Source organism: Rattus norvegicus, chromosome 12 (assembly GCF_021556685.1).
Source record: "Rattus norvegicus strain SHRSP/BbbUtx chromosome 12, alternate assembly SHRSP_T2T, whole genome shotgun sequence".
Classification (NCBI taxonomy): domain Eukaryota; kingdom Metazoa; phylum Chordata; class Mammalia; order Rodentia; family Muridae; genus Rattus; species Rattus norvegicus.
In genome coordinates, this window is record NC_141545.1 from 41,712,485 (window position 1) to 41,731,195 (window position 18,711).

Sequence of the window (18,711 nt, forward strand, 5' to 3'; positions counted from 1 at the left end):
GCTGGAAAGTTCCCCGCCCTGTGGCCTCCTCAGCCTGTGCTCCGTGGGGGTGTTTACCTAACTTCCCTGACCCCTGCAGACACCCGGTGCCATTTTTTTTCTTCCTCCCTAAAAAAAAAAAAAAAAAACAGGCCACAATAGAAAGCAATTCCTTGAACTTATTAAAAAATCTAGACTTGTAAATTAATTTGTTCGTGTTGTACAAAGGCAGTGCAGATGGGCTCGTTAGCACGCACACAACAAATAATTAGAAATGAATTTTTAGCCGGCCTGCCTAATGCACTTGCTGGGTTAATTATGTCAATGTATAATTACACCAGCCCGGGGAGGCATAATGGCACACCCTGCTGAGCAGGCCCGGCCTAATGACAGGCACTGGGGGTGGGGGGTGCTGACAGAGGAGAGCCATTGCCAAGTCCCTTACACCTGCTCACCTCGGGACAGGGGACCGCCAGCCTCCCACCAACAAAGGAGACAGAAGAACAAAACATGGGACCACCTTGTTCCAGCCAGACCCGAAGGTGCCCCCATGCAGGCATGGCTTGAGTCTTTTGCGGGCAAAAATGTATCAGGCTTTGCTGGGCCAAAGTCAGGTTCTCTAAGAAGGGAGAGGCAGGGTTGGCCTTTTCAAGCAGCTGTTCACTAAGGGATAAGGGGGTGGACTTACAGGCAGATGGGGCTGGCCGTACTGGACCTGCGAAGGTTCTGTTCTTGTGTTGGAAAATGAACACAGTGTGGAGGCCTGCCTGGAGGAGGGGGCATTTGAGCGAGCGACTGGGAAGGGTGGGGAGCATGTTTTCACTGGCACTCCTGTACATAGCCTCTGAGGTTGACTGGGGTATCATGGAGAAGGAATAGTTAGGGTTTCTGTAGGTTCTGAGGCCTGGGAGGCAGTGTGGACCATTTTCTATGTTCCTCAACACACACCCACACCCCCACCCCAACCCTGTGCTGCCAACTATGGTAAGGTACAGAGAGGAACAGCTGCTCGTCAAAATGGCATAGCAATCCTGAGAATGAAGTGGGCGAGTCCGTAGGAAAGGGGCTCTAGGGAATGAGAAGGAACTGGGGCCTCAGGACCTATGGTCCAGGACACCTCTGTTAGCATCGAGTCCACCTGCCGAGAATGCACACACGAGGACCAGCCACATTCGTGAGATCCCATCAGAGACCCAGTATCACACCACCTGACTGTCTGAGCCTCGGTTCTCTTCATGGGACAACGGGTTGGTTCCCAGCCAGCCACAGGGGACTGTGGAGGGATCCTTCCCCTGTGTGCGAGGTCGTCTTTCCCCCTGGGCTTCTTGAGAGCTCTGTGTAAGATGATGGGTTACATCCTGCTGTGGGTTTTCTTCTATTTGATGGGGATGTGTCACACCGCCCATGGTGCATCCACCCAGGGGTAAAGGCTTTACTGGATATAGGGTGTGAAAGGTATCAGGAGACCACATGGTCAATTTGGTGACTGCAAGGGGCTGGACAGGTGGGAACCAGGTCCCACCAGGTGGTGGTGTCCTCGCTCAGCCTGGCCCCCACAGTGGTTCCACTGCCTCTGTGTCCCTGGGCGCGTGCGTGGTCACTATGTGAGGGTCTCTTTGTGAATCAGCCACAATAGTAAATATCAGTTATATGTCAACTGAGACTCTGTGGGGCTGGTGCAGGGGGAGGGGTCAGTCCCTTATTGTCATGGCGGGGAATGTGGCAGTAGGCAGGCCCGGTGCTGGAGAAATAGCTGAGAGGTTTGCATTTTAGTCCGTGTGCAGCAGACATGGTGGCACACACCTTTTTTTTTTTTTTTTTTTTTTTTGGTTCTTTTTTTTGGAGCTGGGGACTGAACCCAGGGCCTTGCGCTTCCTAGGCAAGTGCTCTACCACTGAGCTAAATCCCCAACCCTGGTGGCACACACCTGTAATCCCAGAACTTGGGAGGCAGGGACAGTCAGGTCTCTGAGTTCAAGGGTAGACTAGACTACATTGTAAGTTTCAGTATGACACAGAAAGACCCAGTCTCAAAATGATAGATGGATGGATGGGTGGGTGGGTGGGTGGTTGGGTGGATGGATGGATGGATGGATGGATGGATGGATGGTTGGCTGGCTGGCTGGATGACTACATAGTACGTTTCAGTACAACATAGAGAGACCCAGTCTCAAAACAATAGATAGATAGATGAATGATGGATGGATGGGTGGATGGATGGATGGATAGATGGACGGACAGACGGATGAATGGACAAAGATGATTGAGCCTAGCATAGGCTTTAGAAAGAAACCTCAAAACCCACCCCTGTTGACACACCTCCTCAACAAAGCCACACCCCCAATCCTTCCCAAATGTTTCCACTACCTGGGAACCAAGCATTCAACCAGCTGAGCCTACATGAGTCATTGCTATTCAGACCACCACAGGCAGCTCGGCATGTACTGCTCTTACAGAGGACCTAAGTTAGTTTCCAGCACCCTTGGAGGATGGCCAACAACCACCAGTAACCCCAACTCCAGGGGTTCTGACACCTTTGGCTTCTGAAGCCACCTGTGTACGTACACACACACACACACACACACACACACACACACACACACACACGGTTAAATTTTTTTTTTTAGTCTTTATAATAAATTTAAAAAGAAAATGTTTTCTGTTTTCTGCAGCCATCAGTGAGTGACTCCAAGCGGCTCCTACAGATTGTCCCCCCAGCTTTCTGTGGAAGGGTGTCTTAGGCCCATGGAGCCTCCCCCACATCCTCCTACCCCTTTCTCTCTCTGTCTCCTTGCAGACCCTGTCCCGTCGGTTGAGGTGGCGCGGACTCTAGACGACAGACTGCAGCGTCCCAGCTTCCACCCCAGTGGGCAGCGCCTACGAGACGTGCACATCTCGTGGAAGAGGTGCCCAGAGCCACCCAGTGCCAGAGGTACCAATGATGCCACCACAGGATGTTGGGGACAAACCTAGATGTCAGAGCTTCCGCCAAACCTGAGCACCCTTCGTGGTTGGGGAGCAGGGTCTCGGTTTCGCTGCCTCAGGTGACACTGGGTTATGGTAGCGGACCACAGATGCTGCATTCTCAGGCCTGTTGCCTCATGCACACACAACAACCAGTCAGAGCAGTGCTAACCACTGCCGTGACTGAAGTTCCGGGACTCGGGAGGCTGAGACCTTGAGCTGAGGACCAGCCTGAGCTACATAGACCCTGCCTCAAAAAAGTTTAGAAAAAAACAAAACTATATAATCTGACAACATGGCCGCTCCATGGTGTGGTTAAGGGGAAGGTTTTATTGTAGATACAAAGGAGGGAGCTGTTAGGGGCAGGGAGAAGAGTCCAGAGTAGAGAAAGTAGTAGATTGAACATGGCTGGCACGAGGCAGGAGCAGAGCAAGGGAGACCAAGGGGATAGGGGTCGCTGAGAGAGGGAGAGAGAGAGCGCGGGCGAAAGCAGGAGCCTAGCCAAAATGGCAGGGTAATACAGAACACAGTGGCTGGGAACAGGGAAGCCTGTGAGCTGGGCGTGGGAATTGCTGTGGACACCGTGGGGACTATGGAATGTGTCACAGGTACTTGTTTTTTTGTTTTTTTGTTTTTTTTTGGTTCTTTTTTTTTTTGGAGCTGGGGACCGAACCCAGGGCCTTGCGCTTGCTAGGCAAGCGCTCTACCACTGAGCTAAATCCCCAACCCCTAAAATATCTCAATCTTTTTTTTTTTTCCGGGGCTGGGGATTGAACCCAGGACCTTGCGATTCCTAGGCAAGCGCTCTACCACTGAGCCAAATCCCCAACCCTAGGTACTTGTGCTAGTGCAGGAGACTGGAGGCCGACGTGGGCCCCCCCTGTGCTAATACACGCCACAGGTAGTCATTTTCCCTTCCGCCAGTCCTTTTGGTAGATGGGAAGAAGCTCCACAAGTTCCCGAGGAATGCTGGCTTTTGTCTAATCCCCGGAATTTGGGGAAATGGGAGTCTCCTTTGGACCAGACACACACAAGCACACAGATACTGTCGAGGTGTCAGTTGAGAATGGCGTAGGTGGTAGACCTTACGTACACTTTAGCATAATTTTAAAAACAGTAAAGAAGAAGGGGGTGGGCACGGATGGTTAAAAGGGGCCCTGGGTGTTCTGGCAAAGGCTGGAACTTGGAGAGCTTGGCTTTGTGTCCTAGTCAAGATCACTACTGCTGCGATGAAACCCCACAAAACGAGCTGGGGAGGAAAGGGTTAATGTGGCTTGCACATCCACAGCACTGTTCATCACTGAAGGAAGTCAGGACAGGAACTCAAGCAGGGCAGGAACCTGGAGGCAGGAGCTGATGCAGAGGCCATGGAGGGGTGCTGCTTACTGGCTTGCTCCCCATGGCTTGCTCAGCCTGCTTTCTTATAGAACCCAGGACCACCAGCCCAGGGATGGCCCCACCTGCCATCATCAATCGCTAATTAAGAAAATGTCCTGCAGGCTTGCCCTGCAGCCTTACATTATAGAGGCATTTTCTTAACCAAGGCTCCCTCCTCTCCGAGGACTGTAGCCTGCGTCCCGTTGACATACAAACCAGCCAGCACACTTTGTAAGCGTGCCAGCCTGTAGGCCAGTGGGTTCTCACCTCCCCCACCCCCACCCTACTCTCTCTAACCATAAACTGAGGAACTGATCCCAGGCATCCAGGCAGGCCTCTGCCTGCAGCTGTCCTGGTGATGAGTGTGGTCCTCCTGTCTTCCGCAGAGCAGAACGAGGGGACGTGTCCCACCGGGCACACGCCAGCCAACGGTAACCACCTGCCAGGTCCCGAGGACACCCTCGTGACAGACACCTTGCTGCAGAAGGATGAGGCCGAGAGACAGAAGTGAGGAGGGAGGCAGGGCAGGCTGCCCAGTCACGGGCAGGAGGGAGATGGGAAAGGGTGAGGGACTCTGAGGCCGGCCCTACAACTCTAAGCTCGTTCTTTAAGCCTCAGTTGACCTGACTGGGGAATGGGTACACTCATCAGCCTTATACGGAAGAAATATACAGCAGGTTTTGTTTTTGTTTTTTTTTTTTTTTTTGATTGTTGATTTAGGTTTGTTTGGGGATATATATATATATATATATATATATATATATATATATATATATATATATATATATATATATATATATATATATATAGAGAGAGAGAGAGAGAGAGAGACCTATGTGGGGTCACAAAGTCATGGAGCTCTTGTCAGTTGTGGCAGTAACAGAACCCAGGCGTGGCTCCAGCTCTCTGGGGACACCACTGCCTTCCTTACCTTGGTCTTAAGATTATCTGAGGGTTACCACAAGCCCACTGACTTCATCAAGGGCCTTCCCCTTGACGTGACCTGAGTGGACAGTAGACATCAGTCTCACCCAGAGAGAGTCTGCGGGGCCTAAGCTCCTGCTTAGTGGGGCTGGCGGAAGGAACGGAAATAAAGACAAGGCACGTAGGTGTAATGGTGAAGAGAATCCAGCAGGAGTGCGGAGAACAGACGGGTGGTCTTTCTAGTGCACCAGGGGGGACGTGGAGAGGGGGTGGGTAAAGTCCTCAGTCAGTGAGACTCCAAGGAGATGGGAAGAGGCGTGGCAAAGGCCCTGAGGTAGGAGCCAGCCTGGGGCATCTAGGAGGTGAGAGTAGCCAAAGGACGGAGCCGTGAGGGGACAGAAGTAATATCTGGGGTCAAGGGTTCATTTCCTGTTAGGAAGGAGGCGGTTGGCATCCAGTTCTGTATGTGTTACCTTCCTCCAGCCCCACAGGGCCCCTCTTTCTGGTCTGCCACAGCCAGGTCCCACCTTGGGGAGGCCTCAGTGGGCTGGCTGAGCATCCAAGATTCCTGCCACACAGAGGGGGCAGAATGACCCTTGGAATGTGAATAAAACCAGGGAGGTTTGGGGACTGACATGCCAGGCCCCACGTCACCCACTGTGGCAGAATCCATTAGGAGCTCCGCTTTACAGACAAGGAAACTGAGGCCCAGACACCGAGGACGTAGCAGCGGAGAAGGTGGTGGTGGGGTGAATGCACCAGATTCACATAGAACGGGGTGCACACAGTGGGCAGAGCCTGGCTCAGGGCGGAACCAAGTAGGTCCCAGCCAGCAGCCTGAGCTGCCCTGTGTCTCTGCAGGGGCCTCCAAGAAGTCCACGTCACCTTGGCAGCCAGGCTGGGGGAGGCAGAGGAGAAAATCAAGGTGTTACATTCAGGTATGACCGTGGCTTGGGTGGCAGCCCTCAACAGGGCTTGAAGCATCATGGGGATCGGGGGTATGTCCAGAGAAACAATGAACTTGGGGACATAGATTTGGTGTGGCCGAAGACAGGGGGAAGCAAGAAACAGGGTCAGAAGCTGAGATGGACCCACATGGGGCCAATCTTTGACAGCCTGCACTAAGCCATGGCGCCCGTGACCTAGAGATAGTGACTAGGACAACTGTTAGAGCCAGATTGTCAGGAAGGTGGCTGCTGCCCTGGGCAGCCACCTGAGTAGCCTACTTTCCAAAGTTCTCAGTGCAACTGGAAGCTGTGGGGCTAGCCTGAGCTACCTAGTGTGTTCTACACCAGCCTTAGCCATATTGTGAAACTGTCCCTAAAAACCAAGCCAAGAAAACAGTAAGACTGGGATTTTTCGAGAAAGCTTAGCGACAGGTCACAGACCTCTGTCAGCATGGCTGACCTCGGGGTACAGAGTGGACAGCCCCACAGCCTCACCCAGCTACTGCTCTCTGCACTCCCTGGGCTCTGAGAGTCCCCCGCCCCAGTCAGGAGGGTCCCCCACCTTGCCAGTTCTTCAATCCCGCTCCCGCTGAGACTGACTCCCTGATGGGGTGGGGGCAGAAAGGTAAAGGGGGGAGGTGGGATCACCCAGCTATCCCTCCTCACCCGGCCTCCACCCCTCCCAGCGCTAAAGGCCACACAGACGGAGCTGCTGGAGCTGAGGAGGAAATACGATGAGGAGGCTGCATCCAAGTAAGTGAGCTGGGGACACCTCCTTCCTCGGTCTGCCCCACACAGGCCTCCTCCCTCTGACTCTCTAAGCAACTCCATTCCTCATCCCCAGGCATGCACCTGACCCATCGTCCCATCCTACTCACACACCAGAGTCACAACACCCTTGGACCTACCTGAGTGAGGCCACTGAACAACCTCACCCCTGACCCTGACCCCTGACCCCTGACCTCTGGTTCTACCGTGTGCCCTAGACATTGCTCAGCTTCCCAGTACAACCAGTAGAGGCTAAGTGACAGCATCTAAATGACTCAGAGTGCAATCACGTCTTCAGGTCACCACTCACTTCATAAACATTTATTGAGCACCGACAGTTTACCTGGTACTGGGCTGAGACCCTAGAGGAAACATGAACCCTTGATCCTGTCCTTAAAGGAGACACAGGCAGCAACAGGCTGTGATGAATCCACTCACAGACACTAATGAGCACTTACTGTGTGCTCACAGAAACTAATGAGCACTTACTGTATGCAAGCACTGTACTGAGCATGAAATTGGTTTCTCCAAGGGAAGAGCTGGAGGCAGGGAGGGAAGGCAGGGGTGGCCCAGGCAGGCAGCCTCAGATGACACACCTTGGGCACCTTGGGCAGTTTGTGCCAGCAGAGGCCTCAGGCATACACAAAGCAAGGATGTGACCAGTCATGTCCCACAGGTCCTAGGGTCCCAGAAAGCCAGGCAGACCTGTCCAAAACCCCAGTGTCACAGTCTGGGGGGATGGTACAGTAGACAAGTGACCCCCTTAGGGAGGAGTTACAACAGGAGCATTAAAGGAACTGGTTCTTAGAGGGAAGGGCACTCACTCGCTAGAGGTAAGGTGAGGGAAAGCCCAGGTTGCAGCTCCCGGAGACTGGGCCGTGGGATGCCTTTGAGAAGAGCAGGTAGTAGGCACTGGCAACACTCAGAAGGCAGAGGCAGGCGGATCTCTGCGTTCAAGGCCAGCCTGGTCTACAGATCGAGTTCCAGGGTAGCCAGGGCTACACAGAGAATCCCTATCTCACAAAAAGAGGTGTGTGTCGGGGAGGAGGGTGGTTGAGGCCCAGTCCCCAGTTCCCAGCAGTCAGGATTTTTCCCACCCAGTGTTTTCTCCTGGGGAGTGTGGAGGGCAGCATCATGGCCCTGCCCTGTGGGCCGAGATACGTGTGGAAGCTGCCAGCCTGTCTCAGGGCCCCTTTCCTCTGTGTCTCAGGGCCGATGAGGTCGGCTTGATCATGACGAACCTGGAGAAGGCCAACCAGGTGAGCAGTAAGCAGGAGTCTCCTGGCGAGGGGGAGAGAGGGGGGGAGAGCAGGGTTGAGGGGGGAGTGGGGCACCCAACCCAGGGCTGGGTTGGGGGTATTTGGACCCAAGCTCTCTGGCCTTGCCAAGCTCCCTGCAGTACCACAGCTCAGGAGCAGCACAGGAAGGGCCTATGACACCCTTATTACTGAGTATCTAACTGTCCGCCTGTGGGTATGGAGGTATCCCCAAGGCCCTGAGGCCAGTCTCTATGGGCACAGTGCAGGCTGCTGAGCCTCTGCTCTGGCCCCCATGGGATCAGTGACCACCCAGGAGAGGCAGGGCCAGGGTGGTGGTAAAAGAGACTTTCCTGGCTTCTGCCCCTGTGGTTGGTTGGAATTTTGTGTTTGTTTCGAGGCAGAGTCTGCTGTATCTCAGGCTGGTCTTGAACTCCCAGTGTAACCTAGGATGATCTTGAACTCCTGATCCTCCTGTCTCCACCTCCCAAGTGCTGGGATTACAGGCGTGTGCCACCACATCCGGTTTAGGCTTTGTATAAACTGTGTTACTGATTGGAACGTGGGGTCTCCTTCATGCTGAGCAAATGCTACCAACTGAGCCATACCTTCAGCCAGCTCCTGTGTGTCTTAGTGATCATTAAACGACCCCTATAGCCGACACTGTGGGTTCTTCTTTCTTCCCCCCTTCTCCACCCTTTTCCCCCTTTAACCCCTAAGACTAAAGAGGAGAGAAAAGAGGCCAGAGAGGAAGGAGCCGATGTTATCGTTAGACTGCTTCCTGCTGACTAGGGGTGTAGAGTTCCTTGAGATAAGTCTGACCTTCGCCATCAGGATATCGGATTTGTTCTTCTTGTTTCTTCTTTGCACACGACGACTTAACAAACTGTGACCAACAGCAAACAACCAACAACCCACCCTACTTCTTGGGGCCGTAGCATGATCTATCCTCTGGAAAGTCCCCAGAATTCCAAATGTTATACAGTCACAGGCATTATCCAATGTTGGCAAAATCACGCCCCTGCTAGAGGACGAGGCACATCACGGTCAGCTGCTGTGTGGACAGTCTGAAGCAGCCCATATTCCCGCACCTGGGATTAAAATGAAACATATTCTTATAATACCTCTGTATTTTTATTTTGTTTTTGTTTTTTTTTTGTTTTTTTTTTCTTTTGGTTCTTTTTTTTCGGAGCTGGGGACCGAACCCAGGGCCTTGCGCTTCCTAGGTAAGCGCTCTACCACTGAGCTAAATCCCCAGCCCCAATACCTCTGTATTTTTAAAAGAAACCAAAACACCAAAGTTGTCACTACAGACCCCCCCCCCCATTTATATCAGTTGCATAGCATTTTTAGTGGTTTTGGTTTTTTGAGAGAGGGCTAGCCTGGGACTTGAAATGTAGACCAGGCTAGCCTGGAGCTCACAGAGCTCTGCCTGCCCCTGCCTTCTTCTGGGACTAAAAGCACCACCAGCCCTATCTTATACTTTAAAAAAAGTAATTCATGGGGAGGGGGAAAAGTAATTCACTCACATAGTTCAAAATTCAGAAAAGGTGAGTGAAGACAGATCTAAGGCAGTGCCTCTTGCCCCAGCAACCTGTCTGACCAGTTTCTGGGCTCTCCTTCCAGAGATGTTCACCCATTTACAAACCAACCAGCAGACCCACACCAGCCTCACAGGCTCTACCTGCCTCTCTGGTGTATGTCTCTCCTGTACCCACCAGCACACATCCACCTACTGCAGGACAGCAGCTTCCGTTTCAGACACCAGCCAACAGATATTTTAGCTCTCTGAGAACCACATTTTGTATGCCCAACAGGCAACTTCGCAACTGCAGCGGGAAAACCTGTGCGCTGTGGTCCACGAGTGTGCACTCCTGCGTGCCAATAAAGCTTTATTTGTAAGGACAGAGAGTGGGTTATAGATTGCTGGATCTGCTCTAGCCACACCACCTTAGATGATTGTTTTTTTTTTTTTTTTTTTTTGGTTCTTTTTTTTTCCGGAGCTGGGGACCGAACCCAGGGCCTTGCGCTTCCTAGGTAAGCGCTCTACCACTGAGCTAAATCCCCAGCCCCTAGATGATTGTTTTATAGTTAATCCTATCTTTCCCCAGTCCCAACCAACACCTACGCAGTTAACCTCATGGAGACACCATCTCATACAGGCAGGAGCGGATGATGGGTGGGTCCGATTCTCCAAAGAGGGATCATTGGCCAAGGATTCTGTGCCTCCAGGACATGCAAATGGAGCCAAACCGATCCTACCTTTGCAGGGTCTGGTCTGGCTGGCTGATGATGTGGCCAGTACTGTGTGACCAAATGTTTCGCTCTTTGCCAATGACATGGGCTTGAGAAAAGAGATTATAGCCAGGTGTGGTGGTACAGACTTATGGTAGAGACAGGAGGACCAGGAAATGAAAGTTATCCTCAGCTACACATCGAGTTCAAAGTCAGCCCATCTATAGAAGACCCTGAAATAAACGACCAAGTAAATACGTGGATAGAGTTAAGTCCTACCACACCTGTTCCCCCTTTGAGCACTAGGGCCTCCTCTGATGTTTTTAATAACCTCCATTTTGTAAAAGGGAGACTGAGCCCTTAGAAAGCCAAGGGACTCACCCAGAGGCTGCGACAGCCAGTGAACCGAGACCACCTCTGCAGATCCCCCTAGAGCTCAGTCCAGAGCCTGAGAACAAACACAGGCCTGAGTATTGGACAGAACTGCCTAGGGACGGGTGCAGACAGCACCCTTCCTGCCCTTCCCTCCCTGGCAGAAAGCGTGTTTTCACTTTTTGGGTTCCAGGTATCCCAGCATCACCTAGAGCCATCTATGACGGCCTCTGTTTAGAAATACAATCTCACCAGAAAAGGTGAGGGGAAGGCAGCTCTTCCTTTGTGCCCACCCTGGGGCTCAGTGACAGGGTTTCCCAGGTCCTGGCCTGCCTGCATTCAGGACTATGGGAACCTAGACCCTTGGAAGTCCAGGGTGGAACGGGTGTAGGGGGTCCTTGTGCTCCCTCTCTCTCACCTGCTCCCCTCTTCTCTTCCCCAGCGAGCAGAGGCTGCCCAGCGGGAGGTAGAAAGCCTCCGGGAGCAGCTGGCATCGGTCAACAGCTCCATTCGCCTGGCTTGCTGCTCCCCGCAGGGACCCGGTGGGGTAAGGATGCACCTGAGAAGTGGGGGAGGCAGAGGGAGAGATTGGGGGAGCCCATGTCTCTGCACGCAGGAAAAGGCACTGGGAGGGCCATTGTGAATGTGAGCGGGGACACACACGGGTCTCTATACGCAGAAAGCATTGTTAAGGTCAGCGTAGTGAAGAGTTACAGTGACCGGCTAAATCAACAGGGTACCGCCGTGCGCGTGCTGCTTTAAGTGTGCAAGCTTCCACTGACTATTGTTTAATGAAAAGCCTTTTGCCTTCCTTCCGATGCTTTCCTCACCTTGCCTGGGAATGCTGGAGTTGTTCCCCAGGCCAAGAAGGTTCCACCCCATTACAGGGGGGCACTAGGATTGGGACAACAGGGCATTGTGAGTGGTGGCCACCAGAGGGTGCTGCTGAGCACTGAGCTCTCACTGCTTGGTGGTCGCTTGGGACCTTTCAGCCCTGACCAGGGACTGTGAGATGGCTTAGGGCTTGTATTTCAGCCTGTAAGTCCTAAAACTTACAAGCGACCCCGGTGGGACCTGCTCCTTCCGCCAGCCACGTGCTGTAAAGAGCCGGTCCCGGCTACCAAACCCGAGGCGATGATGTCACAACTCCTTCTATAGGTGTGCACACGCTGACCGTGCCTCACTAGCTTACAAGGTTACGGAGAGAACTGCTTGGCTCTAGAAGGAACTGGGGAAGAGCCAATGTTTTTGGCTGTTACCATGAGCAGAGTCAAGCTCTGCTCTTCAGAGTTCATGGCCTCTTGAGCCCACGCGTGTCTGGCGTGGTGTGTATCAGCGACTGTGGGTCTTCTATGGCCAAAAAGTTCACTCTGTGTGTGTGTGTGTGTGTGTGTGTGTGTGTGTGTGTGTTTGCATAAGAATTAAGGAAGGTAAATGTGATTGTGTCCCAAGAGTCTCGGGTGATTTACTAGGTGACTGTCTCACAGAAGTGTCCGGAGAGACTGGGAACTTTGGCCACCTGGGGAGGAGTCACCAGTGTTCCTTAATTAACCCCCAAGGAACCTGCAAATGGCTAAGCAGCCACACTGGAATCCCGGCCGGCCCGTTTGGGAGGCAGTTTTCCTGAGTACAACAGTGGCACTTGATGCTAATTAATTTAATGTATTAATGGCATCCGCTTCCTGTTTTAATTGGCATTTATCTCCAAGGAAGAAGGCTGGATTAGTGGTGGTGGGGTTGTTTTTGTGTGTAAAGAGTTTTTTTTTTCCCTAAGTACTTCTTAGATCGTGTAATGGAGCCCGAGAGATGCCTCACCCAGGTCCCACAGAGAACAGCCTGTCCCCTGTCCTAGATGGAATGAAGACTCGGGGGCAGTTTCAAAGACCCCAGATGGGGGACAGGCATGGAGCAGATCAGGAGATACCACAGTCACACTGCCTGTGGATGCAATGTGTCTGGTGTGGCCCTGAGGGTCAATGATTTTCTGGATGGGTCATTTCCCTTGGCGAGAGACCTATACTGACCCAGGACCCCAAACCTATTTTGGAATTGTCTTTGCTACAGTTCCTTCCCAGCCAGCTTCTTTCTGTTTTTACTTTTGTATGTGTGTACATATACATGTACACCTATGGCTACATCCATGTATCCGAGTGTTCCTGTGTATACAGAAGCCAGGGGACAACCTTGGATGCTGTTCCCCCAAGGTTATCCACCTCATTTTCTGAGATGGGATTTCTCACTGACCTAGACCACATGGATTAGCCTAGGCTAACCAGGGAGCTCCAGGCATCCAATTGCTTCTGCTTCCCCAGGGGCTGGGGTTATACATGAGGGCCACCACACTCAGCTTTTGCACACAATTCCGGAGATGAAATTTAGGACCCTACTTTACCAACAGACACTTTTTTTTCTAGGTTCTGTTTGTTTGTTTGTTTAGGGGGGGTTATTTTGTTTTGTTTGTCTGTTTGAGGCAGGCTCTCACTGTGTAGCTCAGTCTGACCTAGAACTTGTGGTCATCCCCCTGCCTTTGACTCCAGAGTGCAGAGGTTTTACCATGACACCCAGCCATGGTTGTACTTTTGACAGCAAAAGTCCTGACTGGAGTGTGGCTTACGTAAGCAGAACCGTGCAGGCCGCACGACAGTATCAGATCACCAGACAGAAGTTCCCTTCTGCCTGAGGTCCAGGGATGGCATGCTGGGATTCTGCCCCTCAGAGCCACTCACAGCCTTCTTTGTCCCCAGGAGAAGGTGAGCTTCGCCCTGTGCTCAGGGCCCCGGCTGGAGGCAGCGCTGGCTTCCAAGGACAGGGAGATCCTCAGGCTGCTGAAGGACGCCCAGCAGCTGCGGCACTCTCTGCAGGAGCTGGAAGAGGTCTCAGCCAACCAAATCGCTGATCTGGAGCGGCAGCTAGCGGCCAAGTCTGAGGCCATAGAGGCAGGTCCCGGGGTATCAGGGGTGGTGGTGGTAGGCTGGGAGCAAGGGGCCAGCTTCATTAGACCCTTTTGTCTTCCAGAAACTCCAAGAAAAGCTGGAGGCCCAGGCTGACTATGAAGAGATTAAAACAGAGCTAAGGTAACCATGCTGACCAGAACTGTTCAGAAAGCTCCTTACCTCCTCTCCCAGCTGCCCACTCTGGGGTCCGCATCTCCTCCAGTTGGTATCCGGATCGTCAAAACTGGTCCGGTCAGAGCCAGGCATGGTGACACGTGCCCGCTAGTGGCACATTCAGGAGGCCGAGGCAGGAGACCTGTCAGCCCAGCCTGGACCTCAGCAAAACAAACTGGTTGTCCTGGTTCCATTTCTGTCGCTGTGATTAAGCGCCAACAAGGCCATCTTGTAGCTTTCCGGTTCCAGTCTGTCATCCAAGGAAGCCAAGGCTGGAACCTGGAGCAGGAGCTGATGCAGAGGCCATGGAGGGCTGCTGCTTACTGGCTTGCTCCCCATGGCTGGCTCAGCCTGCTTGCTTAGAGCACCCAGGAGCACTTCGGTTGCAGATGGGCTGGGCCTTCGCAATCACTAAATCAAGGAAATGCCTCAGAGTTGCCTACAGGCCAGTCTCATGGAGGCATCTTCTCAGTGAAGGCTCCGTCTTCCCAAAAGACTCTAGCCCGTGTCAGGTTGATAGAGAAAAGAACCAGCACACTGGTCCTTTTCCACGAAGAGGTGGAAATAGTTACCTTGTCACCGTGCAGAAGCTGGGGACTTGCACGGCAGCCAGATCAGAGCAAGCAGTGGGCATGCGGGGCTCACCAGAACACGTGACTTCAGGCCTGCAGTTGGCACAGTTTTCCAGTTGACAGTTGTCCCTTGGTGTCACCAGGGTGAGATGCCTAAGCCCCGGGCCTGATATGACCACAGCAGTGTCCCCCATGGTACCTAGGCTCAGCTTCTTGTGACTTTATCGTCTCTTCTCCCATGTGCACAGTGACTGCACATCTCCCCCTTCCTGTGAGGCCACCTTCATACTTAGTGTGCAGCCCAAGGCAAATCCAGTTTGCATTTTGGAACTTTCTGGAAAAATATGTATTTGACAGTTTCTCCCTATGTCCACCTAAAACCCCAAGGCAGGGTGGCTCAATGGCAGAGGACATGTATGGTATGCAAAAGGCCCCGGGTTCCTTCCTGAGAACCACAGAGGAGGGGAGAGAAAGGGGTGAGGGAAAGCGAGGAGAAAGGCAGAAAGAAGAGACAAAAGGAAGAACAGATTGGTGGGCCCAGACATTTGTAATTCCCAGCACTTGGGAAGTAGAGGCAGGAGGATCAGGAATCCAAGGCTAGCCTCCACTACATAATGAGTTTGAGGCTAGCCTGGACTACATGAGACCATATGTAAAAGGAAATATAGAAAAGAAAAAAAGAAAGGCAAGCATGGCTTAGTGTGGTGGGTGTGGTACAAGCCTTTAATCCCAGCACTGGGGAAGTAGAGGCAGGTAGATCTCTGTGAGTTCAAGGCCAGCCTGGTCTACAGAGTTCCAGGATAGCCAGGGCTACACAGAGAGACCCTGTCTTGGGGAGCAGGGGACAGGGGTGGGTGAGAGGGATGTGGAGGGAGGGGAGGCAAGTACACTATAAGCCCACAGGTCACCTGGGACGAGTCCAAAGCAGTGAAGGCATAGGCAGCACCCCACTCGGGGCTCTCCTCCTGCTAGGCCTGCTGACCTCAGGCCCCTCTGCTTTCTCCGGCAGCATCCTGAGAGCCATGAAGCTGGCCTCCAGCACGTGCAGCCTCCCACAGGTACATATCCCTGCCACCATCCCTGTCCCCAAAGCCGACCACCCCCAAGTCTGCACCAACCATGCCTTCTCAGCCTTGCTTCCCCTCCCCTCAGGCGCTGGGCAAGCCTGACGACCCACTGCTCATGGCCAAGGATGCCTTCTTCCCCACACAGAAGCTCCTGCTGGAAAAGCCCGCGCTGCTGGCCAGCCCTGGTAGGAGACGAGAAACACCCCGAGGGTCAGTTGGGCCGAGGGCTGGGCAAGGGTGCCCCAGGACTTTTCATGCCCCAGGCTCACTGCCATCCACGAGGCCAGGGGTGTGGGCTGAGCACCTACTGGGTGATGCTTGAGCACCTACTGGGTGATGCTTCCCATATCTGAGGTCACAGGCAGACCCGAGGCTCCCAGTGGCTTCCCTGGACCCTGACTCCAGCTGGATCCTGGAACTTTAAGAAGTCAGGGGTCAGGAGCGGGAGGTGTCTGTACCCTATCCTACAGCCAACCCCCAGGGCATGGCCCACAGCTTCAAATTTCCCTTCTGCCCACAAGTGGCTCAGTGGCCTCGTAGCCTGGTGACCGTCCCCAAGGTGGCAGTTTCATTTGTCTCTTAAATGGAAAGTGTTAGGTGGCCCGAGTGACTAGGCACGGGGTGACCGTGAGTCCGTTCCTACTTGCTAGGGTAATGTTCCCAATGGTGGCAGATGGGTCCCACAAACTAGCATTTGAAGCGGGTCTGAGGAAGTGGGGTTTGGTATTGGGGGGTGGGGGGCAACAGCAAGCATGGGTATTTATGGCCTCTGAAGCCTTAGCCCTCCCCTCATCCTGTCCCCCCATTACCCGTATTCCCTGTCCCTGCTTTCTTTTTCCCTCCCCACCCTCTCTCTCTAACCATCTCTTCGCCTCTGCACATCCCTCCCCTCCATTACCATTGGTACCTCTGCACCTCTGTCTGTCTGTCTGTGTCTGTCTGTGCATCCCCCCTGGTGTTCTAGAGGAGGACCCCTCGGAGGATGACTCTATCAAGGGCTCACTGGGCATGGAGCCCTCCTACCCTCCTCAGCTTCCACCTCCGCCAGGCCCTGAAGACCCGCTGTCCCCAAGCCCTACGCAGCCCCTGCTGGGCCCCAGCCTGGGTCCTGATGGACCAAGGACTTTCTCGCTGTCCCCCTTCCCCAGCCTGGCACCGGGGGAGAGGCTGGCTGGGGACCCACTGCTGTCCAAACATATGATGGCCCCAGTTGCCTTCAAAGGGGAAACGGGCAACCTGCTGGCATTCCCACCGGCCTTCTATGGCGGTGCCAAGCCTCCAACGGCTCCTGCCGCCCCAGTGCCCGGCCCTGAGCCCTCTGGGGCCCCAGAGCCTGTGGACGGGGCTGGGCCAGAGGAGGAGCAGCTGGACACGGCCGAGATCGCCTTCCAGGTGAAGGAGCAGCTTCTGAAGCACAACATTGGCCAGCGTGTGTTTGGCCACTATGTGCTGGGACTGTCGCAGGGCTCGGTGAGTGAGATCCTGGCACGGCCCAAGCCGTGGCGCAAGCTCACGGTGAAGGGCAAGGAGCCCTTCATCAAGATGAAGCAGTTCCTGTCGGATGAGCAGAACGTGCTGGCCCTGCGCACCATCCAGGTGAGGCAGCGAGGTGAGCTATGGAGCAGCCCCACTGCCACCTGAGCCAGGGGTGACCCTCAGGGTGGGCAGGCTGCCACCCTGTGTGCCTTGGTCTCCCAATCTCGAGGGAAAGACTCGGGACCTTGCTCCCTCCCGCACTGGGCCACCCCTCCCTCGCTCTGCAGCCCTTTCTGAGCAGCTGAGCCTCAGCTCTGGGCCAGTTCCTCAGTTTCCCCCTCTGTCGGCCCCTGGGGGAGGGGCTAAAAGGACCCAGAGCACTGAACACTGCACCCTGAATGGCCGGACTGCTTAAGAAGTTAAGAAGCTGTGGGGGGTGGGGTGGAGGGTGTTTAGGGGGATGTTGAAAGGGAATAACCATCGAAATGTAAATAAGAAATAATACCCAAGTTAATAAAGATAAAAAAAAAAAGTTAAGAAGCGTCAGCTCGGGGTTGGGGATTTAGCTCAGTGGTAGAGCGCTTGCCTAGCATGCGCAAGGCCCTGGGTTCTGTCCCCAGCTCCGGGGAAAAAAAAGAAAAAGAAACGTCAGCTCTTAACTATTACCATCCTGACCCATTACTGTTAAGCCAGGGTCTCCTTGCTGTTAACGTAGCTCAGCGCTAACCACTGACCTAGCACGCACAGGGCCCCAGTTCCAGTCCCAGCCCCAAAGCTGGAGTCACTACACCACCTGCCATTACACACACACACACACACACACAGTATGGTCCATATCCTCCTGCCCACCTCTAGAGCCTGACCACCCCCCACCTGCAGGCCCCACAGCCGCCACCTTCGTGCCTCCCCCAGGCAGCATCACCCCGAGAATCCGAACTCCTGAGACCGGCTCAGACGACGCCATCAAGAGTATCCTGGAGCAGGCCAAGAAGGAGATTGAGTCTCAGAAAGGGGGTAAGTATGGCCCCAGCCAGTGACCTCTGACCCTTGTCTGCACCACCTCTGTTACCCCAGAATGTTCCAAGGCCAGGTATAACCTCCAGGACCCTAGAAGCCTGCCTGGAGCACAGAGGTACGCCACTGTATCTCTGGTAGCTCACTACCGCCCCTACAACAAAATCTCAGCTGATCAGCAAGACCCCGTCAAACCTCTCCCAGGACTCTTCTGGTCTGGCCCACTATGGACCCTGAGACTATCCCCGTGCCCAGGAAATCTCCCACTCACTTTCTTACATGCTTCTCCTCCTCCAGGAAGCCTCCCACCCTATCCAGACAGGCTGGTATGCTTCCTGCTATGACCTAGCAGGGCTGGCCATAAATCCTGGCTCAGAGGCTGATTCTCTGTGTGGCCTTGTACTGGTGACTTCGCCTCTCTGTGCTTCCCTCTTCTCATCTCTAAGAAGGGAATGACATTAGCTCTCCTTCCTGCAGGCTGTGGGAGGATCACGTGAGGTCAGCTCACCAGCCAGGGGCAGGTACACACAAGATTGTGTGGACAGAGCATTAGAGTCAAAACTGGCTTCTTTCTTCTGTTCCTGCACTCAATGACTCTGGCAGTATGGCTGTCCCTGCCACTGGCTTGGGGGCTTCTGTGGCCAGCACCAGGTT

The 18,711-nt window shown here is 53.7% G+C and overlaps 1 protein-coding gene across 13 annotated transcripts in view; it reads left to right on the forward strand.

Annotated features, from left to right (window-relative positions):
• Nucleotides 1-18,711, forward strand: part of Cux2 (cut-like homeobox 2) — a 189,616-nt gene that overhangs the window by 156,810 nt on the left and 14,095 nt on the right. For 7 of the 13 annotated variants that reach the window (XM_087578097.1, XM_087578100.1, XM_087578101.1 and 4 more), the window contains 12 exons: nucleotides 2,776-2,910; nucleotides 4,706-4,826; nucleotides 6,105-6,181; nucleotides 6,877-6,943; nucleotides 8,169-8,217; nucleotides 11,264-11,368; nucleotides 13,566-13,757; nucleotides 13,837-13,895; nucleotides 15,510-15,558; nucleotides 15,632-15,752; nucleotides 16,532-17,176; nucleotides 17,956-18,057. In XM_087578097.1, coding sequence (XP_087434223.1) covers nucleotides 2,776-2,910; nucleotides 4,706-4,826; nucleotides 6,105-6,181; nucleotides 6,877-6,943; nucleotides 8,169-8,217; nucleotides 11,264-11,368; nucleotides 13,566-13,757; nucleotides 13,837-13,895; nucleotides 15,510-15,558; nucleotides 15,632-15,752; nucleotides 16,532-17,176; nucleotides 17,956-18,057 — 1,722 coding nt within the window. 13 annotated transcript variants of the gene reach the window in all.